The following is a 26,473-nucleotide window of genomic DNA, read 5'->3' on the forward strand; positions in this document are numbered from 1 at the left end:
TATAAGAAGTGGAGTCTTTTTTTTTTTTACCTCCCATCTTCTTCACATTTACACAACCTGACTACCACGTCCTACCCAATTTTCCTTCAAAAGAGGCTGCTCTCCATCACGATGACTACATTGGTCATTACATGATGGTCACCACCACCATCAACTATGGTGGTGTTGGTCTCACCAGCAGCTTCTCATATTGACACTATAGAGATTCCCTGCTCCCAGTCAGTTCCCAAAGATGCTACAGGGGGCAGAGGGCAGGGAGCACAGCAGGGCTCACTGACCTGTCTCCTCTCAACCCACCTGGAGACCAACCAGCACAGTGAGTCCTTCTAAAATACTGCTTCTATGATGTCACTCCCCACAAAAGGCCTACGGTGCCTCCTGAATGCTCCCACTTAGATAACATGCAAAATCAGCAGAGCTAACAGACTCTGTCAAGACAGGGGAGGCTTGGGGTGGCGGCGACCAGAAGGTGACAAAAGACAAGATGGGCTTCTGGCCACTGATAATACTGTTTCTTGATCTGAGTCTGCTTAGCTTGGGAAAAGTTATCAACTATACACTTGGATCAGTGTACCCTCCTACACACATGCTATGCAAAGATGCTCAATCATGCTGACTCTCTGGGACCCAATGGACTGTAGCCCTCCAGGCTTCTCTGTCCCAGGGATTTCCCAACAAGGATACTGAAGTAGGGTGCCATTCCCTTCTCCAGAGGATCTTCCTGACCAAGGGACTGAACCTGCATCTCTTACATTTCCTGCACTGGCAGGTGGATTCTTTTTTACCAGTAGCACCACCTGGGAATCCCACATATGCTATACTTTAACACAAATTAAAATTTTTAAAACATGCAGAACTCACTGCTCAAGGAACATCTGTACTTCTCCATAGCTTGTATTTAGTGGACATTTCCTAAGTATTTCTTCACTGAAATATGAACAGGGTTTAAACCAAAAGTCATAAGAGCAAGAGGCATAGGCGCAGGCACAGGGTGCACCTAGCATCCAGCAGCAAGGCCCAGACAAGCCCAGCAAGCACACTCAGGGCTGTGACCACAACCAGCTCCTTCTCCTCCCGGGGTTCATTCTCACCTCCCCGTGCAGCCCCCACTGCCGATATGGCCTGTTCCAACTCCACCGTGTCCGCTGAGTTTGAGGGGCCTGTCTCCCTTGTGCTGGTCTTGTCTAAAACTAAATCTTAAGAAGCATGACTACCTTTCTACATATACCTCTGCACTTAACAGGTAGGTCTCCACCTAACATCTGTTGACCAACTCTACTATCCGTCAAGTTCAAGTCTGATATAAGGATCAGACGACAGGCTGTGAAAATGTCTATAAAACCAAGAGCTGCTCGCAAAGGTTTTCTACCACTATTTTTAGCTCATAGACACAGGTCTCTTAATATCCACATGTGGAGGGAAGAAGAAAATGCTTTTCTCTAAGAAATAAGAAAAACAAAGTGCCTCCCAAATATTTTCTTAGGATAACAGAATTCCCAAGCATCCAATGAACTCACAGCCATCTTACCTCTGAAACACAGCTACTGTTAGCTAGATGTAAAAGACATCAAGGCTAAATGACGCTCCCTCCCCTTCAGCGCTCAGCTCATCTACACTCTGCTTTCAAACACTGATCCTCTCAGGTACAGAAGTGCTGTTCTTTAGCGGGATTGTTTTTAGTTTAATGTGGGGCCATAAAACAAAACAGCCTCTCCCTGCTTCTCTGAGTGTCGCCTCCCTGAAATAAACAGGATCTTATTGTCTAGAGGAACAGAGGGGCGGCACCCATGTCCGCACACCCCCACTCCTACTGGGCAAGCTGTGGCTATGCGCCTTTCCCCCTCCCTCGCTGGAGCTGGAACCTGGGCCTTGGCTGTGCAGCAGTCCAGCAGGGAGGGCGGGCTGTCACTGCTGGGTTGCACAGTGCATCTTCTACTTGCTTATCCTGGCAACACAGGAAAACCTAAAGGGCCACTTCCGGCACACTCAGGTACATCCTCTGAGCCTCTGGAAGTAGGACTCTCCCCAACGTGTGTGGAGACTGTAGGCACACAGGTACATAAAAAGGGACTGGCAAGTAAGAATCTGCCTATTTCTCAAGTTTCCAGACCCCTTATCCCTATGATCAGGGCAGTTTCGACCAGCAGTCTCGCCAGTTTGATGTGTGTCTGCAGCCATAAAGCAATGAACTCGTAATCCCCACCCAGCCCCATGCACAGAAGCATGGTTCTTTCCCCTCTCTTTGGGGCGAGTGCACAGAAGGAGCAGAGGCGGTACAGATGTGGGGACAACTCAGGTTCCTACCCAGCACCTCGGCCTGTTGGGTGGGGTGGGGAGGCGAGTGCAGGCTGATGGTGGCTGCTCCTGGCTGTGAACAGTCCCCAAGTTGAGCCCTGTTCATGCCCTAGTTAATCACCCTCCAGCCAAGAAGTGGGTGCCATTATCAGCTCCATTTTGCAGAGGAAACTAAGGCCCCAAATGGTTAAGTGACTGCTTGAGTGAAATAGCTGGAATGAATAAGCTGAGGTCATGATGAGTGCAAAACCTTTGATTTCTGGTGACGGAGCACAAAATGCTAAGACCAAGTATAAAACATCGATTGGCTGCCTTCTAAATGGGAGCATCTTTTCAGGTTATTAGAAGGTACCAAGCCCTGCAAGGGGTCTTCCTCAGGACTCCTTTCCCAGCCATCACCTGCTCCAGGCATACCATCCTGAAAAAGGCAGAACCAACTTGTCATCATGCCTGGATCTCCCTGCCTCACCAGCCAAGCCATGAGTTCAAGTTGAATAAACTGGAAGTCTGATGATGAAAGAAACATTAACACAGACAAAGCACCGCTTCCCACAAAATGCTTATTAACTACAAAAGGGAACAGGGGAAGTTCAGGTACCAACTTAATCAAATGATAAGAGAGCTACATACCCAGCAATGAAATAAATTAAAGTCATGTGCCACCCGATAGGATCCATGGGGGAAGGTGGATCTCTTCCATGACACTCCTGCCAAAGAGGCATAAACAAAATGTAATCCCAAGGAACCATCGGGGACATTCTGCTAAACAGAGGGCCTGTAACCTTCTAAGTGTCAAGGTCATGAAGGTTAAGGAAAGACTGACGCCTGTTCCAGGCTGAATGAAACTAAATTAGGGACAATGTGTGAAGCAGGAATAGTCTTTGTGCCATAAAGGACCTTATGGGGACACGTGGCAACCCTGAAAATGCAACCCAAGGCTTACCTGGTAGTGGGACATCCATGTTAATCCCCTGTCTGTGAGGACCAGGTTGTCACGAAAGAGAAACTCTTGTATGTAGCAATCATACATTAATAGATTTCGAAGTGATGGAGCATCATTTCAGCAGCTTACTTTCAAATGAATGAGGAAGAAAACTGCTTAGAGCTCCACATGCAACTTTTGAAAATGTTTTTTCAAAATAAAAATTAACATATAGGCTGCTAGACACCATTACAAATTTGCTGATTCAAATCTCTAAGACGTTCCCCCTCCCTTATCTCATATTGTTGAAATCACCATAAGGACTTGCTTTTTAATAAAAGCCAAATGAAAAAATTTCAACTCACTAAAGGCAATATGCCTTGCTGAATTCAAAATCTATTGAAATGATTACAAAGTAGACTCCATATCTAAACTGCAGAAAAATTTTAAGACTATAACATTAAAAAATCTATTCGTTTGTTGGATTTCACATCAAGAAGAAAGTAAGGGATTCTCTGCATTTTTATTAACACTGTCCCATAAATACTGATCAAAGAGACTATGTGAGATGTGAGGGAGGGTTCTTTGATTTCTCTTTGGGGGCAAGAGTGTAGAAAGCAAAGGATCCCTAGAGAAGCTAATGAAAACCAAAGCCCCTCAGCCCGGAAGGTGCACTTCCCTACTCAGCACCACCCACACAATCCCCAGGAGTGTACACTGGGATCTGGGTTGAGAAGTCTTATGTTAAAACACCTAACAGAAGAGTAGTAACAGAGGGAGGAAATAGAAAACAACTGATTAAATTCAGCTTTGACAAGGGGTAAATGAAGTGGAAACAGTCAGTGGTGGCTAATAAGAAGTCAATTTCAATCAGCACAGTCACCAAGGGATGGCAGAGAGCCAAGAAAGCATCTAAGAAAACTGGCCATGGAAAACAGCTACTGTCCCTGGGCTGGGAGGACAAGGGGCCTGTGCTGCAGGCAGGAGGCTGTGAGATAAAGGCTGTCACCCTAAGATATCCCCAGACAGTGAAATAGGGAAGTAAAATGGGGGGAAAAAACCCTATTTCCCAATTCAGATCATAACAATTTGTAATTTTTACTGTTTAAAGCAGATAAAGGGAATTTCTGCTTTTGCTTAGACTAGAGAAAGCTGCAGAGAGGTGGGGTACGGATTGCCCCAATCCTACCAACAAGAGAAAGCTGAAAATTCAATGATGGACACAAAGGAAATTCATACTGTGATGGCTTCACTGGTAAATTCTACCAAAATTTACAGAAGAAATAATACCCAATTCAATACAAACTGTTCCTTGAAACAGGAAAGATGGGAATATTTGTCAACTTGTTTAATGAGACCAGCATTATTTTGCTACCAAAACGAGACAAATATGTTGCAAGATGAGAAAACTATCGACCAACAACCCTCATAAGCAGAAACGCATGATTCCTTAATAGAATATTAGCAATCAAATCCAGGAACATATGAAAAAGATAAAACAAGTGAAGCTTATGCCAGAAATTCAAGGTTGGCTCAACAAGATCAATCCATATAATTCACCACATCAACAGACTAAAAAAGAAAAGCCAGGTTATTATCTCATTAGATGTTGAGAAAACATTTGATAAGATTCAACATGGATTCCTAACAGAAACTATCAGCAAACTAAGAATAGAAGTGAACTTCTTAACTCAGAAATGACATCAGGAAAAAACTCTGGCTAGTGTCCTGTCCGTGGTGGAAGCCTAAAGCTTTCTCCCTAATGTTTTCTCTCCAGAAACAAGTGAGGGTTGTGCTGCACCATTTCCAGTCAACAATGTGCTAAGATGCTCTGGGAGGATGATGACAAAGAACAACTTTGCCTCCTCCTGGCAAGAGGCAGGTGGGACTCCGCGTTGCACAACTGAGGCACCTGCGTGCAGCTATCAGTGCTTCAGGGTTTTTTGGTTTGTTTGTTTGTTTAAGTGTATATAACTAGTACTAGGTACCAGATGCAGGGCAAATTTAAAGGAGAAAATTATATAATCCAATAGTCATCATTTAATCAATTTTTCCTGAGACACTCTCTCCACTGCAAATGGTAAGTGAATATATCTAAAATACCTCAAAGGTTATAAAACTGAGAGATGAAATAAAATTTTCAGGTTTACAGAAACCAATCACAGGGCTGCAGTGGACCAACATAGGCCCCGCCAAGCCAAGAACCCCATGCAGTGGCCCCTGCGACAGGTGGTAAGGGAGGGACCTGCACTTACCAATCCAGCACTCCAAACGCGCACAAGGGGTGGTCTTGACCACATCTGGAGGGTCCACACCGACATTCAGGCACAAAACTAAGGCAACACTGACAGTCTTCATCTGGAAACACAACAGAAAAAACAAATATTTCAATATGAAATTCACTGATGAGTTTTCCAGTTGTTAAAATGTTCCCAGACATACAGAGCCCTCTGCATTCCCAGTCAGTCTTCAGTCGTCTGTCACCTGTGCCCCTCTTGGGTATTTCACAATCAAGACAGGGTTTGAGTCAGGCAGGCAGATGGAGACAGGTACATGGCAGGGGAAGCTAGCTTTTCTCAGGCTTTCTTAAGATATACTTCAGAAACAATTATTTGATCAAAAGATGTAAACATTTTAAGACACTTGATACACTGTGACAAACTACTTCGCAAAAACTCTTGCACAAATTTACACTCTGACCAGTTTATTGCTATTCTTATTATTTAAAATTATTAATTATTTAATGAGAGGGAAAAAGTATCATACTGATTTAGTTTGTATTTTTTAGTATTAATAAGGCTGAATTTTTTTCCAAATATTTGTATCCTTTATCTTCTGTGGATCTTCTACTCATGTTTATACTATCATTTTTGTTTACTAACAGTGATCTTTGCTGATTGATTTTCACAGACTCTTTACATATTAAAGATGGTGTCCACATTGTTGGTTGTAAATATTTCCCTAGTCTAGTGTTTGCCATTGGATTCCTTCCTCTTTCTTGACATACTACAGCCCTGGGCCCATCAGCTGACACACCTTCCTCCACACCTGCTCCTGCTCAGGTCCAGGGTCTCTGTGTTAGGAAAGGTCAGCCCCATCTACCCAGCTGCTCAAGCTAGAAATCTGGAACTCATCCTTCATTAATTCACTTGTTCAACAACTTGTCCAACCCACCAGGTGCCAATTGCAGTTTTTGGAAACTGAGGACACATTAGTAAATCAAAGAAATAAAAATCCTGGGGCTTCCCTGGTGGTCCAGTGGTTAAGACTCTGTGTTTCCATGGTAGGGGGCCTGGGTTCCATCCCTGGTTGAGGAACAAAGATCCCATGTGCCACAGGGCATGGTCCAAAAAAAAGAAAAAGAAAAATCCCTGCCACGAGTGGGGAGGCTGTCATTTCAAACAGGGTGGCCGCGAGGAAGACCACTTGAACCTCTGCTCCCTCCACCTGGGTCCTGAGCGCCAGCGCCCACTGTGACCACCCGTCTAGCTCATTCATCCTGCTCCTAAATGTCTCAGAGTCTGTCAACTTGACTATCCCGACTCCAAGCCACCTCCACGTCCAACCTGTGCTCCACCACTTTCCTAGGACCCCCTCTCCTGTCTCCCCCAGTCCAGACTTTCAAACACATCGGCGCACTGCCCTGTTTTTCAGTGGGTCCCCCAAACCTTCAAGATTTACTATGAACTGCTCCACATGCTATTCAAGGCTAGTGTCGGGTCTCGCCCTCAGTCTCTGTCCTCAGTGCACCTGGCATGACCTCTGGGTCTTCAGACACATGGCCCTTCTGTCTGGAGGGCTCCCTGCCTGGTCTCACCAGCTCGGGCTCTCTCAGGTTCAAACTTTCATTCCTTGTGGAGGCCTTCCCAGATCTCGTCAGGGCAGACCCACCCACTCAATGCCACCCCAGCATCTGTGCCTTCCCCTTGGCAGAGCCAGGCTGGTCCACGTTCCTCTGTGCACCTGCAGCTCCTCCAAGGTCAGAGCTGACACACGGGAGCAGACACCTGACCCAGTGACCATCTGCTGAGTGAGTGACTACAGGGATTTTCCTCTGATATTTTCATTTGCTTCATACCTCACCCTTTTAATCCAGCTGGATGTTATTTTGGTATATGGTACCAGGTGAGAATGAGATGGTTAGATAGTATCACCAACTAAAAGGACATGAATTTGAGCAAACTCTAGAAGATAGTGAAGGACAGAGGAGCCTGGCATGCCTCAGCCCATGGGATTACGAAGAGCTGGACAGAACTTAGCGACTGAACAACAATACAACCAGGTGAGGGTTAATTTTTTCTCAAACAACTACCCAGTGATGCCAATTCCCCCCGTTAAATAACTTACTCAAATTCACAAGTTTGTAGTAAGCATATATTCCACATAGACCGAATTCTATTTCTGGGTCATACCTCACTGACTTAAATAATTTATCCTCACAACATTTCACAGTGTTGGGAAACCCAGTTTTCTTCCTCCCAATTTTTTTTTAAACTTTTACTCAGCTCTATTTATATTCATCTATTTTTTTCCCAAATTAATTGCTGTTCAATTTCTTAATCCCATGGAGATGTTGATTAAAGCTGTTTAACCAAACTGCCTATTGATAACACTAAGTATTTTAAATTGTATTTTTTGATCGAACAATTTCACACATGAGGATCTGTCATAAGAAATACAAAATATAATGAATCTTCTACATGTAATGATTTTCTTCACAGCATTTCTTATCATGGAAAACAAGTGGGAACGACCTAAATTTTAGGCAAATGAAGGAATGTTTAAGCACACCATTATATACTCTTAACAGAATGACACTTAAATTCTTAAAATGTTAAATGAATAAAAATGGATTCAAAATACAAAAACATTACATTTAACATATAAACCAAACTTGGCAAGACGTAACATCCTTATGATATTCTATTTTTCCATACAGGAATACAATTTATTCAGATTTCAAGCTTATTCAAATTTTCTTTTAATTTTTCTCAGTAATGTTTTTACAGCTTTCTTCGCCAAGTCTTGCTCTTTTTGGGGGGGCAGGGGGTGGGGGTGGGAGGAGGCGGGGTGGTGCACATGCTGTACGGCAGGTGAGCTCCGAGTTCCCCGACCAGAGACTGAATCTGTGCCTCTGCACTGGAAGTATGGAGCCAACCACCGGACCTCCTGTTCATTTCTTTTAAGATTATTTCTGGATTGTTCATGACTATTTGGGAGCAACACGCTACAAACCATGTATTTTGCCCATAGTAGTTTCTTACTGATTGCTGAATTGTCAGAATAATGTTTAAGTTACTTTACTAAATTCTTAAACATAACTGCTTTTAGGTGATTCTCTCCAAGTTTTGTTAGCATACAAATACACTGTCTGTGAATAAGGATGAGTCTAGCTCATTCTTTTTAATAGATCACTCTTTTTCTTTATTAGGTCTCACGGCATTACACAAATCTTCCAAAATCATATTACTAATAATTACAAAATGATGACAGTGGTGATCTTTGCACTTGGTTTTAATAAAATTGTCATAAATGTTTCATCATTAAGAATGATGATGGTTACTGATTTGATATAATCTTTATTACATCAAGAAAATATTCCTGTTGAAAACAGAATTTAAAGTTATATGAGGAAAAAAAGAAGTATTTTTGTCTTTCCTCTCCCAACACTTAAAAAAAAGCATTTATTAATAATAATCTGTCTTTAAAGTAACTGCAACCCTGTGTCCAAAGACATACTGAATAGAGGAAGAGTATCTTCCCAGAGACACAGACAAGAATCTTCTCATTATGAACCATCACAAACAAATTTTGGCTCCTTGACCTAACGTTAAGGGAAAAGGTTGAAAAATAATCAGAGAATAACAAAAATTTTGTTTGTTAGTCATATTTAATTGATCAATATCAACAATTCCATACAGACAATTGATAGTTTTATAGCAAACTTACTTTTGTGTATAAGTTGCTTAAAACGAGAAGCTTCTGGAAACCTTCCTGTGGTCTTCCTATGGCCCTGGTGAGTAAAACGACTAGCACCTAGCATCTAGCACTAGCATCTCTGTCCTTTGCTATACTTAAATCAAGGGCATTTTGTCTGTGCTCTATAATGTGGAACTTTGAGGTCTCCCTGAGGCGTTGGTTAAACCCGGGAGTAAGTTTTACGTTGCTTCCTTAAAAAAATGTTGCTTTCCTTATAGTCATCTGAGGGCCCTCTGGGCACAAGAGAAGCCGTCCCCATGGACAAAACATTCCATATGGATCAGGGTCTCTGCTTAAGACTGTCCGTGCCACCACAATTTTGTGTTTTGTCCTCAATCTGCAAAGACAGCCCACTCAGATCCTTCACCTCTTACGAAGCCCAGGTGAAGGACACTATACTGAGGGGTCTGCTCTAAGGCCCACCCCACCCACTGTGCCTCAGCCAACCCCCTGCCTGTTACAGACCCATGAGAAAGGGGTCGAGCCAGCCTTCTGGGCTGACGAGAGCTCAGGAACGCCCCACATTACCCCTTTCTCTTACCTCCAGGAGTTAATACCTAGGTCTCAGGCCCAGTCATTACTGACCATTTCTGAGCAAGAATGGCCTCCACATGCCAATGCTGACTCCCTATCTGGCACATGCTATGCAGTCACCAAAAGCCCATGAAGGTGGTTGTGCCCCCACCTTAAGGAGGCACGGAGGGAGTAAGGAATTTGGAGAGGGGCACCAGGACTAAACCCTAGTCACTGGGATTTCACAGCTCCATCGCTGGCATATTTGCTTCATCTCTCTGGGGTCAGGGAGGTGGTGCAGGGTGAGGCAGAGCATTTATGCAGCATTCCTGTGATCTCTGGTCATAATCCTATTTCTCCCACCTCATCTGACACTCTAGAAAAACTGCCTTCCCTCTACCCCTAAAACTGTAGTTAATGAACTCAGTAAAATAAATAATTTCTAATTTCATTATAAAAAGTACAACCTCTGAGGCTCTCAAAGTCCTTAGACAGAAATACTAATGGAAGCACAATCATCGCTCTTAACTATCCTGTGAGGTGGCTCGTGGGCCTCCCCTCACCAGGCCTCCACCACGTGCTGTGTTCATTACTAACCAAACATTACTGACAGCAACAGTTTCTCCGTGACTGCTTTGAAGGTGAGCAACAGGAGAGCAGGGCCCTCAGAAAGTGTGAAATTAGCTCCACTCCATAAATGAAGACATGAAAGGAATTAATTTAATTCATCCTGGCTTATACAATACACACCTACCCTATATCCTGCCTTTTAGAAAACAAGGGGGAAAGTCTCAAGAATACACTGATACATGAACTAGAAACACGTATTTGGCCTAACACTTAGCTACCAATTTAATTCCACAATTGGACCAAAGACATTATCAGCAACTGCCCTCAAGCCAATCAAATATGTCTGAGCTCCCCTGCAAACTATAATGGCATTGGCTTGATTTCAAATGTGGTGGATTTTGAATTCTTAGCTATACCCGAAAGTGTCCTTTTTGTATTTTATTTTCATTTCTATGGTAACCTCATTCCAAAAATTCTAGATTCATGTTTTTTAATAATACAGCATTGAGAAAATGTAAGGGCTACCAACTTCAGTGTGCAAAAACTGCATAATAGTACATAAAATAATCATTTTGGACTTTAAAACAGTTCCTCCCCAATGCCATATAATTGAAGATGACAGTGTTATATCTCTAGAGGTTAATTTTGCATTTGAAAAGATCATCATTCTGAGAAGCTCTAAAACACTGGGATCACTAAAAACAACCTTTGACATGCTGGTTTACTCCAATCTCTCCTGAACAACTTCCTCACCCTGAAATGATGCCAATGATCTCTTAGGCCCCAAGATTTCTCTGATCCTAAAATTTTGACTCCAGGATTGGCCTCTCCAGCCACACAGAATGTATCCCTAAAGGCATGGAGCACACTGCCTCAGGATTCTAAATTCAACCCAGAGGTCTCAACACTACCTTGGAAGAGGCTTGGTACAAGGGGCGCCTGATGCTGTTGTAATAGCCTGGGCAGTTTCCTGTACGATCCTCTGGCATCAGAGTTTTGAAATTCACGACTTTTCTAATTTACAAAAGGATAATATGGTATATATCCCATATGGCATATAACACACAGAGAAGGGTCTGGAGTAACATTCTATTCAAAACTATTAAAATTTCCACTGAAATGCACAAACACCCACTATCCAACAACCTCATACCAGCTCACAGCCCAGTTTTGCCCTCAAATGAGTTGTGAAAACATTCTCAATATTCAGAGCTTTTTGGATTTGAGAACTGGAGATAGGGGGGTCTGTGGACCCAGATCACTGCCCCTACTGAAAGCCTCTGTATACGACTTGTCATCTGCTGATTAAAAATACAATAATGCCTGCCACCAAAGAATTCGAAACAAAATCACAAAGAATTCCTTTATTCGTTTCTTTCTATTCAATTATCTGATAAACCATATATTTTTTAAAAGACAGAGTGGATCAAGCTTGAGTATAAATTCACAGGCTGCTGTGCACAATGACATCTAAGCTGTTATGCAGAATGAAGAAATCATGTAGGTTAAACTGGCCAATCACTGCTTTCTGTTCCCCAAACCAGGACTCTGACTCACTTCTATTCCTTCCGACATAAACAACTGAGCGTCATGGAGAATAAACAGAAAGCAAGACTAGGGTTTGCCATATACGCCACAACATTCACTATTCCCCTGTTCATCTGAGGCAAAGCCACCCAATTCCCAGCAGTACTCATTAAGATTCAGAGCATCAAGCAAAAACTTTGAGCAGAGCCGAAGCTATACAAATACATAATTTATAAAGAAAGTCAGAAACTAGAACATACAGCAAACAGAGTAGATGCACCACAGGAAAAGCGGGGGAATCACGTTACCGAAGAAAAAGGAGAACTGGCTTGCCTCCCAATTCTCATCCCAAAGACTGCTAGAAAGAAATGAACAATAAACCTAGCAAGAAGCACATCAAACGGAATTTTTGCAACCAAGACCCGTAATACAAAACAAGATCTTCATCACCAGCAGCAACTGTATGAACTTGGGCAATCCTATTTGTCTGTTCCTTTGTTCATTTCAGTGGGAATTGGCAATGAGGGAGCGGTTCTTTAATGTATGAGCTCAGTTTGTTACCTTGAGCCACCGGCCTAATTTGGGTTTAAACACTCTTTTTTGAGGCCAAATTCTGTTTATAGTTCCCTGTCTAGATTTTCCACTAAATCCACCTTCACTCCTGTAAAATAGCCTAATAAAAAGGGAAGACACAAGAGGTAACTCTTCAACATGGAGAATCAGAAAGTCTCATCCAGAGATGTTGTCTCAGATGGGTGCAGAGCTCTCCCCTTCTCCCCCTCCCACTCTATCTGAATGCTGAGGACACGTGGAGCAAGAATACTTCCAACATCGGACACCCTTGGGAAATTTAGGTTTCTAAAAACCAAATTAAAGAACTGCATACAAAATAGGTTGATTACAGAGATCATAACTGCTTTAAACAAGCCAAAGAAATCCCTTCTCAAAGGAATACTACACTGATTCTTTTTGTGATTCCTTCATGAAACAGATGGTCTCCCCTTGGTGCTACCTTTGCAAACCTGGGCGTCTGTGATGGGGGCTCTACACGCCCCCCTGGTCAGAGGAGCCAGTCTACCTGCACTAATGAGATGAGTGAGGAACCAAAAATGACATCCTTGCCTTTTCTTGCAAACCCCTTTTGGGATGAAACTTAAGTGTGTACACACACATACACACACAATTAACTCTTCAGTCTGCTCCCTCATAAAGTGAAAATAAAAATACTTGTCACAGAGGGGTAATATAAAGAAGTTGTCTATACTGAAAAATTAACTTTAAATAAGTTGACAATACACAATCAATTCTGTTGAGGCCTCAGGGTCTGACTTGAGGGCACAGGTTAAGGAACACTCTGGGTCATGTGCTGGAACATCTACAGGTCGCACAACTCTGTTGGGAGCTGGCAAACTTTGTAACATGGGCACTAGATATAGATCTCAATAAACTTACTAGAAAAGACATCTTTTCAAAGAATGTTAAATAGCATGAGATATACCCAAACATAATCTGAGTGGAGAGAGGAAGTACACAACCAGATCCGTAATTCTTATTTCAAATATGCAAGTACGCGTATGCTAAAGACACAAAGTTAAAAAACAAGATGTCACAAGTAGTTCTGATCTCTGGGGAGTGGAAAGTATGGATGATTCCTCTTTTTCTCTTTCTACCTGGTCCTGCTGTGTGTGTATTTTCAAACTTTCTACCATGAATATACATCATTTCTATAAGCAAATGGAAAGGTTATAAAAATTATTTTATTACAATAGTCAAGGAGTTTTTGCCTGTGTGCATAGATGTATATATCATCTTTATTGTGTCCTGAAAATAAAGAGAGTAGCTTATTCGGTTAGCTGAAGCTTAGACTAGTATCCAAGGCAACGAGTGGGCCAGGATCGTGTGAGGAAATGCAATGTGGGTGATTCCCAGGGAACCTACGGGGACAGCACTATGCTAACCAAACTGAGCATGGCCTCGTAATCAACAACACACCTGGTCTTAGCAAAGCAGGGAAAGCAAATGGCTCTAGTCTATGTCTTCTCCACGCCTTCCCAGGTTAGGACACAAAATAAGGCCCACTGCTAAAATTGCTTCCATGGGAAAAACAAGATTTTCCAGTTCAATAAATGGATTGATTTCAAGGCTGTTTGGAGGTCTGTGTCATTTGATAAAACCCTGAACTGCTGCTTTACGATTCCTAATGTAAATTACAATTAGCAGCAGCAGCAGGAGACTGAGTCATTCATTCAGGGCTAATTTTTCATCCCCTCTTCATTATCCAGCATATGGTACCCACAGTACAGACTTCATAAAAACAATTTCAAGGCAAACCAAAGCACACAGAGCTCCCATGCTGGCCGAAAAAATATACCCGAGGTGGTTGGAACACCTTGATAACGGGCATTTCACCACTGAAAGACTGAGGATGCTACGTGTGGCTGTTTTCTTCTAGCCCCATCCAGCCTCTTGGTTGGGCCACCATATGACATGAAGCCACTCTCAAAGGTCCCACAGCTCCAAGCAGAGAGTAGTACAGATTCTGCTAATGGAGACCTTGAAGAGCATCAGCATCAGGAACTGGCAAGCGGGCCCCACGAAGCCATCAAAGCAGAACCATGGCTAAACAGATGTTTTTCAGGAAGACTAACTCATGACAACAGCTAACATTTACTTCAGAAGGAAGAGGCTGAAAGAAGGGAAATCAGCCAGGAAACTGCTACAGAGAAACAAGAAGACGTGTTCTGGGTACATGCAGGGAGAGTGGGAAAGAAAGAAACCTCTATTTCAAAGAGAATAGGGGATAGCATGTGCTGCTAAGTGGATGCTGGAGATGAAAGGCACAAGGAAATCAAAGGTCCTGCATGGCTGCAACTCTGTTAATAAGCTGTCATTTAAAAGCACACATGGGTAACCACGCGGTAGATATCTGCCATCTGACTCCCCACAACCTTCTTAACACTTTCTATACGTCTTGATAACCTATGTTGTGGGCCCCACGTTCCCAAAGTAGAAAGTAAAAACAATGGTCTCAGACTCTCTTGCAGCTAAGGGGCCAGCACGTGGCCTGGGCTCCTCCAGACAGATACATCTGCCTAAGAACCAGGTTCTGAATCCAGTAATGCCAAGTTATCCCTCCACAGGGAACTCTCGTGGCTGAGGCACCTGGCTCTGGAGGGTGGCAGCCACACAGTTATTGGGTTCATACCAATGTACCAGTGGTTCAGCAGCTACAGAAGCCCCCTTGGGGTCTTCATAACCTCAGGGTCTGGCCCTGGGTCCTCCCAGGGATCTTCAACACATTTCTTTTCTGCTTAACCTCACAGCATGCATTCCAATGCCTATAACTAAGAATCCGTAAGGCTCTTTAGGAGTGAAAACATTCAGAGGGCACAACGATCATTGGATTTAACTATATGGGCATCTTATACTAATCACTGCTAGAGTCAAGATTGCCGGGAGAAGTATCAATAACCTCAGATATGCAGATGACACCACCCTTACGGCAGAAAGCAAAGAACTAAAGAGCCTCCTGGTGAAAGTGAAAGAGGGGAGTGAAAAAGCTGGCTTAAAACTCAACATTCAGAAAACTAACATCATGGCATCTGGTCCCATCACTACATGGCAAATAGGTGGGGAAACAATGAAAACAGTGACAGACTTTATTTTGGGGGGCTCCAAAATCATGGCAGATGGTGACTGCAGCCATGAAATTAAAAGATGCTTGCTCCTTGGAAGAAAAGCTATGACCAACCTAAACAGCATATTAAAAAGTAGAGATGTTACTTTGCCAACAAAGGTCCATCTAGTCAAAGCTATGGTTTTTCCAGTAGTCATGTATGGATGTGAAAGTTGAACTTATAAAGAAAGCTGAGCACTATAAGAATTGATGCTTTCGAACTGTGGAGTCCCTTGGACAGCAAGGAGATCCAACCAGTCCATCCTAAAGGAAATCAGTCCTGGATATTCATTGGAAGGACTGATGCTTAAGCTGAAACTCCAATACTCTGGCCACCTGATGAGAACTGACTCACTGGAAAAGAACCCGACGTTGGGAAAGACTGAAGGCGGGAGAAGGGGATGACAGAGAATGAGATGGTTGGATGGCATCACCGACTCAATGGACATGAGTTTGAGTAAGCTCTGGGAGTTGGTGATGGACAGGGAAGCCTGGCGTGCTGCAGTCCATGGGGTCGCAAAGAGTTGGACATGACTGAGCAACTGAACTGAACTGATACTAATTACCAACTCAGACATCATCAAACCAGGGAACTAAAGACACAATTTTGCCAAGGTACTGTTATCCCAACAAGTGGCACTTTTGGCTCCAGTCTGACACAGACTAGCTGTGTCTAAGCAAGGGAAGAAGGAAATGAAAGGTAAGAGCTGAATCATCACTGAACCATCACCACCAAGAATCTTCCTGAGTCCTAAACACAGTCAATCTGAAGGCACCAAAAGTTGTATCTTAACCTAACAGTAATTTAGATCTAAAACTGGGTTCTTGCAACTCCTTTCCCTTTGATATAAAAATGGAGCCCACTAAGTTCTCAGCACAGCACTCCCTTGCCTGCCCACCCTGTATCTCTTACAAGTGTCCTATCCTAATAAACTCTTCCCTTACCTCTCATCCTGCCTCTTGCTGAATTACTTCTGCACCAAAACAGAAAAACCTCTGCTCTACTGAGCCCTGAAATGTGCTCTATGGTTTTAGGACCATGGCCAGGGCCATGCACAGCAAAGATTGCACACCTGCCAGGAGATGAGCTTCAGCGTCATCTACAGGAATGGGGCCCACGGAGGGTCCCTGGCTCTGAGGAACTGTGGTGATGTTTAGGTACTGTGGAATCTGAGTCGCTTTTTGGTCCTTTTATAAATATACATACACACTTCTATATATTGGAAACAACGACTGGCTCTAAGTGGAAGACCCAAAGGTTTTCACTGTACCCATCTTTCAACTCTTCTACTTGTATGAAAGTTTTTCAAACTAAAAGCCCAGAGGCAATCTACATTGAAAAAATGAAAACTGATCACAAGAATCCAAGCAAAAATATACCCCATGGCTTGAAAGTAGTTCCCAAGTAATAGAAAGCATTTTTGTTTCCATGAGAGGACAGTTCTGGAAACCATTCTCCCCAGCAGACTGCGCACAGAGGTGCCTCACTCTAAAGGTCAACAGAAAAGGCAGGGGGCCCGCAACATCCACACAACTTTCCCATTCAGCTTAGCTGATGGGGAGCGCGACAGTAGCCTGAACCCAACACTAAGCCTGGAGGTCAGAGAACTTTACAGGTTTCCCTTCAGAAGTGAGTTCTAACTCACTGAGGACGGCAGTACTTCCTGTGGCCTTCTCTTTATCAGTAAATCTAGACTCTCCCTCAGCTCCCGTCACGTGAGTTAAAGGACCACTCAGGAAGCTCTACCTCACATGCCCGCCCTCTCACAGACTGAGCTGCACAAGAACCACAGACACATGGGTGCAGTGTGAGAGCACCACCTCCTGCCCTTCCCCAGGCAGAGGTCCCACACGTGGCATCTCCCCAGCCAGCTCCCTCCCCGCACCAGCACCACCAGCAGGACCCCTCAGCGTACTGTAACTAAATAACTCACAATAGCAACCAAACACTTGCTCACTTTAATAAGCTAAGGAAACTGACAACGATGGAAACATTCCTCAGTACAAGAACAAAATTCAGTAGTGCTTTCCATCTATATCATCATCGTGTTGTATAATCAAGCTTCTGCTGCACAAACCAATACTAGGAAACATTTCATATTTTGCTTAGTTGATTGTATAATGAGAACAGTAAAACTGAACAAACATGTGGAGAAGAAGGGAGGCGAGAGAAAGGGGGAGAGAAGGAGCGGGGAGGCCAGTCCTGCTGGGAAGTCTCTTCCCCTGCCGAGTGCCCTCACCCTCCTGCCCTCTGACCTCTCCTCATCATCACCCCTACTTCCCCCAGCCCCACACCTGCTCCGTGTGTGCCGCCTCCTATGTGAGTGACATGCACTGACGATTACCCAGCTCTAAGTCTGGACACTTCATCCCAATCTAATGTTCTCAGATTAATGTCCACACATCCCATCTCCATCCCCTGGGTTCAAGCCTCAGCCTGTCCCCGCTCCATGACTCCAGTGGCTGCCCTCCAATTCCAGCTCCTCTAATACATCTCCATTTTTAACACCATGGATGCCTTCCATACTGACAGCCTAACTATGCCATCCCATCACCCTGGACAGCAGTGCATGGCCCCAAAGGATCACTCCTTTACATTCATATATGTAGCCAATGGGCTTTCCTGGTGGCTCAGATGGTAAAGAATCTGCCTGTGATGTGGGAGATCTGGGTTGGGAAGATCCCCTGGAGGAGGGCATGGCAACCACTGTAGTACTCTCGCCTGGAGAATCCCATGGACAGAGGAGTCTGGCAGGCAGGGCCATAGTCCATGGGGTCACAAAGAGTTGGACCCGACTGAGTGACCAAGCACAGCACACACGTAGTCAACAACTCCCAAAATATACAACACTCTCACATTCTTTGCCTTTTTTCTGCTGGATCACCCTTTGCTTTATTACATGTGCACACGTGCATGTGTGCATGCACACACGTGCTGCATGCCTAGCAGAAATTTCCATCTCTACACCTAACTGTTAATATTGATTTATTTTAAAAAATGAAAGAAAAAAAAAACCAGAAGAAAAACAAATAGCAAAAACTAGGAAAAAGAACAAAAAAATACAGACAAGCCCTTTCTAAAAGAAAAGACTCAAAAGGCCAATACACATACCAAAATCTTTGAATCCTCCATATTTCTCAGAGAAATAGATGAGATACCATTTCACATCATAGGACTGGAAAAGACTTTCTAGTCTGACAATACGTTTACTCGCAAGGTTGTGGGTGAAGAGGAGCTCTGGACACTCCTGGATGTGGGAGCATGAACGCACTACTCCCTGGAGAGGATTCTGGCGACATGATGGAGTGGAAGGGTGCACGTGTCCCACAGCTCTGTTCCATTATAGCAAATACCGTAGACGTACGCTCACACAAGTGCAAACATAGGCACGATAAGGACGTTCGCTGGGCTCTGTCTTGAGAAGTGAGAAAATTAGAAACAACCTAACTGTCCAACAAGAGGGACTCGATGCTTGTGCATAGAGCTCTTCTCCACACGGGACAAATGAAAGATTTGTACTGAGATATCAATGAGGCCACAAATATTACTACATTTTTTCAAATGAATGCAAGGACTGGAGAAGAGTTTATCAAAGCTATGAACGTGAAGGGCAGCACAGAGACCTCTCCGTAGGAGAATGAGTGGCCCACCCATGAAATCACCATGGCGATGTGTCCAGAAGGGATAGACAGCAGACGGGAAAATCTGAATCAAGCACATTAGGAAAGATTTCCACTTTTCCAGGAAGAACCACTCCACCCCATTCAATGCTGATGAGATGACAACTGGAAACAGAGACTGTACTGTATGCAGTGTCTCCTCAGCTTCAGTGTCTCTGGCTCAAGTCACAAGCTGCCTCACAAGTTTCTGCTTTGCTGTTTTGGGTGCCTTAGTCCCAAACTTGGATCCAAGAGTATGAACTATGTCATCACATTCTTGCAAACTCCTTCCGTGTCAAATGAAACACCATGTCAAACAAAAGTTAGCACAGGATACAGACCTACTGGACAAACCGACTATTACACACTGCAGACATTTGAACTATTACCATGCTACCTGAGTGCCTCTCAAAAGCAGCCACAAAAATCCCCTGGCTAGAAACAAGAACCTTCATGCTCTTGTAAGAGCAAATTATGCTGTGCTTTGAGAATATCTAATGAACCTGTGACACGATGACCCGCTCCCCTGCTGAACCCCACCTTCCCAATTCCACCTCTGTGAGAGCCCATTCAAACAAGATAAAACATCATCAAAATTCAAATTGCATGGAGCTTCTCTCCAAAATGCCTTCTACAGAAGAGTTCTTAGATACCAGCACCATCAAAGATGAAAAGATAAAAGTTAAAAGCTACACAATCTAAGACATGAGTCAAAAAAAATACAAACCTGGCTATACTTCTCCTCATCACAGAGAAGCACCACAAATGGTCCCATAATTAGCCATAAGCCCAAGGTGTCACACAGCCCCCTCGATGACCACAAATGTACTAGCCTATAAGAGGACCCGCAGCTGTTAAGGCAAACATTTAAAACAAAAAGCTGGAAACTAACAGTGCCTGCTAGCATTTGAAGAGAGGAAAAAGGGAAACTGAACAAGAAAATTTTATAACAGATACAGCCAAAAAGATAAACGCATTTCTGTTTGACATTTTTTTTAACATCTGCAAAGTAACGATAGGTCAATCCTCTATTACTGAGTCCAATCCCAACTTGAAAGATGTGAGAATAACGACATCCCAGGGATAAGCAGATTTCCTGAAAATAAAATGTAAATATGAATAATATGAATGTAAACAAAATAGCTGCCCCACAGAAATTGCTTCCAGAGGACCCTGGTTTGCAATGTGCGTTTCTTCACCACCTGAATCCACATTAATAAACCCTTTCCACCTAAGACAGCATGAACTAACATTCAAACTAATGTGCCCAGCTTTTAGTTTTAAATGGCAACACAATGAAAATTATAACAACCATAAATCTTACCAAAACCTAAATTTATAGTGGTCCCAAACAAATAAATATTATATTTTAGTAAACTTCCTGGCCAAACTTCCCAAAACACTGCATCCCAAAACAACAGGGCAGCTGGTTGATGGCCAGAACCCTCGTAAAAAAATTTCAAGTAGCTTGGCAATATTACTGAAAACGTCATACCACATACCTTGTAAACTGAGGGAACACACGACTCATAAAAATGCTTCTGCCAAGATGGTGCAGTCGACCTCACTCAGTAACTGAATACCCTACACAAGATCACAGCCATCTAACACACTGCAAGCCCTCTCCATGGAGAATCACAGGTTTTACTGCAAGTTTCCAGACTTCCATGTGTTGCGCTTTTGCTTTTATCCTATCCAATAAAACCAGATGTTTAAGAAGTAAGTGGGGGGTGGGTATAAGGGTCGATTTCTTTTTATACAATCAGAAAATCCATCTGAATCCCGCTCTGACATTGCAATAGAACCCCAGAACAACCCACTTAATAATAAGTTGTAAAAGTTTAAAATCCTAGCATTCTTCCCCTAATCTGAGCAACTTTTAGGCTACAGCAACTTCAAAGGCAGAAAAGCCAAGTCCAACTTCTACCATGTTTTATTTAAAAATAAATAGATACATATAGATAGATTATAAAACAAGAGAACAAAGAATCATGATATTGACCCTTTGCCAATTCCAATCAAATAATTTTGAAGAAAAAGTCAATGTGCTCTCAAAGGTAGATTTGTGTCGTGTTGAGTGCCTCTCTGTAACAGTCAAACAATCAATTAATCCAGCTGGAAAACAAAGTGAACAGAAAGGATTACCATTAAATTCAGGTGCAAGTCGCATATTTTCTTTTTCTAACCCCCAGAAATCGATGGCCATGAGTTTGCGCAATCTCCGGGAGTTAGTGATGGACAGGGAAGCCTGGCGTGCTGCAGTCCATGGGGTCGCAAAGAGTCAGACAAGACTGAGCAACTGAACTGAAATGAGTTGCATATTTTCTCTCTTTTTCTGACCCCCAGGCACACACACAGAGAGGCCATTTACAGAGCTCCTGATGAAGGTCCTCATAACCCCCTAGCTCTAACTTCTGAAATATACATAAGCTAAAATAAAAAAGGGATAGTTGTCACCAGAACAGATGTTGCAGGGTTTTATCTCTAAGCGCTTCATGGGAAGAAATCGCACTCACCAAATGGCAGTCACCACAGAATCAAGTGCACCCACCGCTGCTGATTAACGTCCACCACACTTGAGAAACGAAAGAGAGAAGAGCAACCCTGTGATGGATATTTTTAATTAAAACGTTCAGTTTTCAGTAATAGCTAGTTCCCTCTGCTGATTTTTAAAGGCTTTTATTCTTGAGCTGTGCTCCAGCCCTTAGACAAGCTCTTCCACACACAGGGAGGGCACACACATTCCTGCTTTAGGTGGGAGAAGGGAAATGCTGCAAGCGTTTCTAGTGTCACGTGGCTGAGGTGTATGTTTTGCCCCAATGCAAGCACTTCACGTAAAGCATTATATGGCAACAACAGCAGCACAGAAAGGAGTCTGTCTTTGGTGGCTGGAAATGCTGGTGTCAGGTTGAGAATTCTCCCACATTCAAAGAACTTAAAGGTCATTAAACACCATTTTTGTTTCTATAAACCAGCAGCTCTCAACCTTTTTGGTCTCAGGACCCCTTTACACTCTTAAAAGTTACGGTAGATATCAAAGAACTTGTCTGCCAATTATAACAATATTTATCACGTGATAAGTTAAAACTGAGGATTTTTTCATTTTTAGAAATTCACTTAAAATTAACAATTATAAGTCTATTATGCATTAATATAAATGATATACTTTATTTTTAGAAATCTATCTCACCAAACAAACAAACAAACAAAATTTTAGTGAGAAGTGTGGCAATGTTTTTATTTTTGCAAATCACTTTGATGTCTGACTTAATAGAGAGCAACAGGATTCTCTATCTGCTTTTGTATTCAGTCTATTGTCGTATATTCCTTTTAAGTATACAAAGAAAATCCAACCTCACCTGCGTAGGAAGCTGCATATATATAGATAGCCTTCTCAAATAATTGTCAATATTTTTTGATACTATACCAAAACTCAACAAGTGGTAGTTTCTCAACATTTGCAGTGTAGACTCTGAAGCCACTTCAAGACCCTTTTCCTATTCTGTTTCACTAAATTCCAGCATTTTACCTTGTGCTCTAAGTGGCTCATTAACCCACATGTGATTTTGCAACATCATGAACTGGTCATCTAGAAAAGACTGGGTCACCGAGGGGTGTGGACCTTCCAAATACTGACACAACTCATTCCCCAACATCAAACCATCACGTTCAGCACCATCACGATTGGTCTCATCTGAAAAGGCTTTAGGCAGTGGGAAGCTGTCAAATGCACAGTGGCAGATACAAGTTTCTCAACCATCTAATTTTCAGTCAAAGCTCAAATTTTATCATTGGTTCAGTTGTTTCCCTTGAAGCAACAGCTTACTTTCCATTTTGGAGAAAATTCTTACAGTTGTTCTTTCAAGGAAAAATAGTGGTGGCGGGGGTGGGGGGTGGGGACCAGTTCAGCTCACAACTTGACTGCACAAGTGCTTTTCATTGAGCTAACCATCAATCTCAATATGCAGCAGAAGTGCTTTTGGCATATTGTAAGTGGTCTAAAGGGTCAAGATTTAACAGTCTCTTCCCGCTTCATCTTAATTAAAAGCAGCATTATTTTTTTACTGCAAGCGTGAGACTAGGAAGAACACAATGTCCAGCCCAGGGTGGGGTGGCTGCCTGACTCACACTCAGACAGCAGCTTCACCTGCCACTCCTGTACCATCTGTGCACATGTTAACACACGGAAAAGCCACCAATGTCTCAGTAACTGACCTTACAGAACCTGGAAGGATCATGGAGGGCCCTCAGGAAGTCTGCGAACACACTTTGAGTACTGTAGTACTGAGTTTGTAGGAATGTGAAAACATAATGCACTGAATCTTCTTTATTTATCACAAGACTTGCAAGAATACTTAAAGTGAATGTTCCTAGAGAGCTGTTTGCCCCAATAAATCAGGAGATTTAGTGTTCTGTCAGGACACTAAATAATCATGGAGGAAAATGGAAAGTTACCAAGCTACAGCTTACTAAGATCTATTGGGTCAGAGATGGCAATAAATGATCTGTCCAATAAAGGTTATTTTACAAACGACTTGCTCACTTGTGTGATACTGTCCCATCACCTCTCCCACACTGCACATCCCAAATCTGCCCTCCTCTTGCCATCTTGCCACTACCACCTCGGGGCAAGCCACCAGCAACTGTTACCCACAGACCAGAGCAGCCTGAGTCTCTCCTACCTGCCCCTACAATGCATTCTCCAGTCTCTTAAGCAAAAACCAAATGACACCACTCCTCTGATAAAACCCAGAAATGGACCCCTAACACACATAAAACAAAGTCAAACTCCTTACCAGGGTCCACAGGCCCCAGAATGACAGTCCAAGACAAATGCTCTTTAGCCTCACCAGCTAACAGCGAGTCTAGCCTTCTTTTTATTCCTCTCCTGGGCCACACTCACTCTAACCTCAGGGCCTTTATATGGGAAGTAGATGAACAGATCACAGCTGGGGAGGACAGGGTAAAGCTGCACTGGTCAGGGGAAGGCACAGCCATGCATGCACAGAAAAGAAGAAAAGCTGAGAATAAGTGAATGAGCATCAATCACAAGAAGCTAGGGGCAAAGTAGATAAACCCAAAGAAAGTAAAAGGAAGGAAATAAAGATCAGATATTGACAAAACAGAAAATACATACAGAAGAAAAAACTGACAGCGACACAAACTGGCTCTCTGAAAAAGACTAAACTCCAGTGTAGTACCTCCCAACCTTCTTTTCATCACTGACCCCTGAAGAGTCCTTCTAAACATTTTTTTCCTAATGGATCTCCCCATAAAATTCTAATACTGCAGAAATACTGCCTATCTGTCAACAGGAAGCACACCTGGGCTTTATGCATAAACAGTAAGAATTTTTCTGTCCCCTCTACCAAGAACCAACTTCCCCCCTTGAGGCAGTCCGGCCCCTGTGGAGAACAGATGCTTCTGTGAGACCCAAAGAAATGGCACAAATAACCATTATCAAGAATAAAAGAGCAGCTCTAGGGACACTGAAGAGAGGAGGACCTTTTGAACAATTTTATACTACTAAATTTTTAAACTTTATTAAATAAAAGTAAAATTCCTAAAAAAATACAACTTTTCAAAACCAAACAAATCGTAACAAAAAACATTCACAGAGATGGCGCTAGACTTGGATGAATAACTGGAAAGTTCTACAAATACTGCTGAAAGCCAGAGAAGAAATAAATAGAAAACACTGCCCAAACTCGTATTTTTATGCTAGCAAAACCTTGGTATTAAAACCCAACAGACAAAAAATACAAGGGGAAGAGAAGAGGTAACCTCTCAGTGAGTACATAGATAAAAAAATCTTAAGCAAACCAAACCCAGCATGAGACATGATGTCCAAGCAGGGTCACATCCGAAATGTGAGACAGGTTTCACCATTAACGACACTGCGGTGCATGAGAACAGACTTTTGGACGTGGGCTGCAGGGAGGACAGAGCGGGTGAGACGAATGGAGACAGCAGCATGGAAGCACATACACTCCCGTATGTAAATCAGACAGCCAATGGAAACTGCTGAAAGACTCAGGAAACCCAAACCAGGGCTCTGTGACAACCTAGAGGGCTGGGAAAGGGCAGGAGGGGGGAGGGAGGCTTAAGATGGAGGGGACATATGTACACCGATGGTTAATTTATGTTGATGTATGGCAGAAATGAAACCAATATTGTAAAGCAATTATCCTTCAATTAAAAATAAATAAATTTTAAAAAACTGTGTGTGTTTGCACACGCACATGTGTATACAGGAATACACCAACTTTACCATATTAACAAATTTAAAGAAAAAGAAAAAGCATATGATCACCTCAATATATGCAGAGCATGTATGTGCATGCTCAACAGATGCAGAACAAGGATTTAAATAAAGAGCACTGCAACATATACATTACCATATGTAAAACAGACAGCCAGTGGGAGTTTGATGTATGATGCAGGGCACCCAAAGCTGGTGCTCTGTGACAACCTGGAGGGATGGGGTGGAGAGGGAGGTGGGAGGGGGGTTCAGGAGGGAGGGGACACATGTAGGCCTAAGGCTGATTTATACTGATGTATGGCAAAACCATCACAACATTGTAGAGTAATTATCCTCCAATTAAAATAAATAATTATTTTAAAAGAAAAATTTAAAAAAATGCTTTAATAGCCACTTAATATAAAAACAACTCTTGAACAAGAAAAAATATTTCTTAACTTGATCAAGACAGTCTACAAAAAAGTATAGCAAAAATCATCTTTCACAGTGAAAGACTGAAAGTTCCCACTTTGAGATAAGAAGCAAGCTAAGAATATCCCCACTCCTATTCAACACCAATTCTGGTCAGTGTAGCACAGTTAGAAACAGAAAAGGAAAAGAACACAAAAAGACTGGAACAGAAAAAAACACATCTGTCATTAGCTGCAGAAGACTGATTATGTTTACAGAAAGTCAAAAGAATATGTGGATAAATATTCAAATTAATAAAAGCATTTGGCAAGGCTGCTGGATACTAAATCAGTATATAAAATCAACTGCATTCCCACACACCAGAATAAACAACAAAATGGTTCTAAGACACCATCAAAATGGCATTTAAAAATTCAAATATCTGAGGATAAGCTCAACAAAGACATGAAAGACTTCTACATAAAAAATTAGAAAACTTAAGTTTGAAAGATGTCAATTCTCTGAAACGATCTATGGACCTACAGATTCAATTAAATCACAACCAAAATCTTGACAGGTATTTTGCCCTCTTGGTGGAATCTGACCCACTGGTTCTTAAAACATATATGGAAATGGAAAGGGACGAGAAGAGCCAAGACACCCCAGAGGAAGATCAAGA

General features: G+C 42.6%; 1 protein-coding gene across 3 annotated transcripts in view; it reads right to left on the minus strand.

Annotated features, from left to right (window-relative positions):
• Positions 1-26,473, minus strand: part of RPTOR (regulatory associated protein of MTOR complex 1) — a 327,706-nt gene that overhangs the window by 243,775 nt on the left and 57,458 nt on the right. For all 3 annotated transcript variants that reach the window (XM_052657407.1, XM_052657406.1, XM_052657405.1), the window contains exon 2: positions 5,473-5,575. In XM_052657407.1, the coding sequence (XP_052513367.1) occupies positions 5,473-5,575 (103 nt within the window). The remainder of the gene's footprint in view (positions 1-5,472; positions 5,576-26,473) is intronic.

This window comes from Budorcas taxicolor, chromosome 19 (assembly GCF_023091745.1).
Source record: "Budorcas taxicolor isolate Tak-1 chromosome 19, Takin1.1, whole genome shotgun sequence".
Classification (NCBI taxonomy): Eukaryota; Metazoa; Chordata; class Mammalia; order Artiodactyla; family Bovidae; genus Budorcas; species Budorcas taxicolor.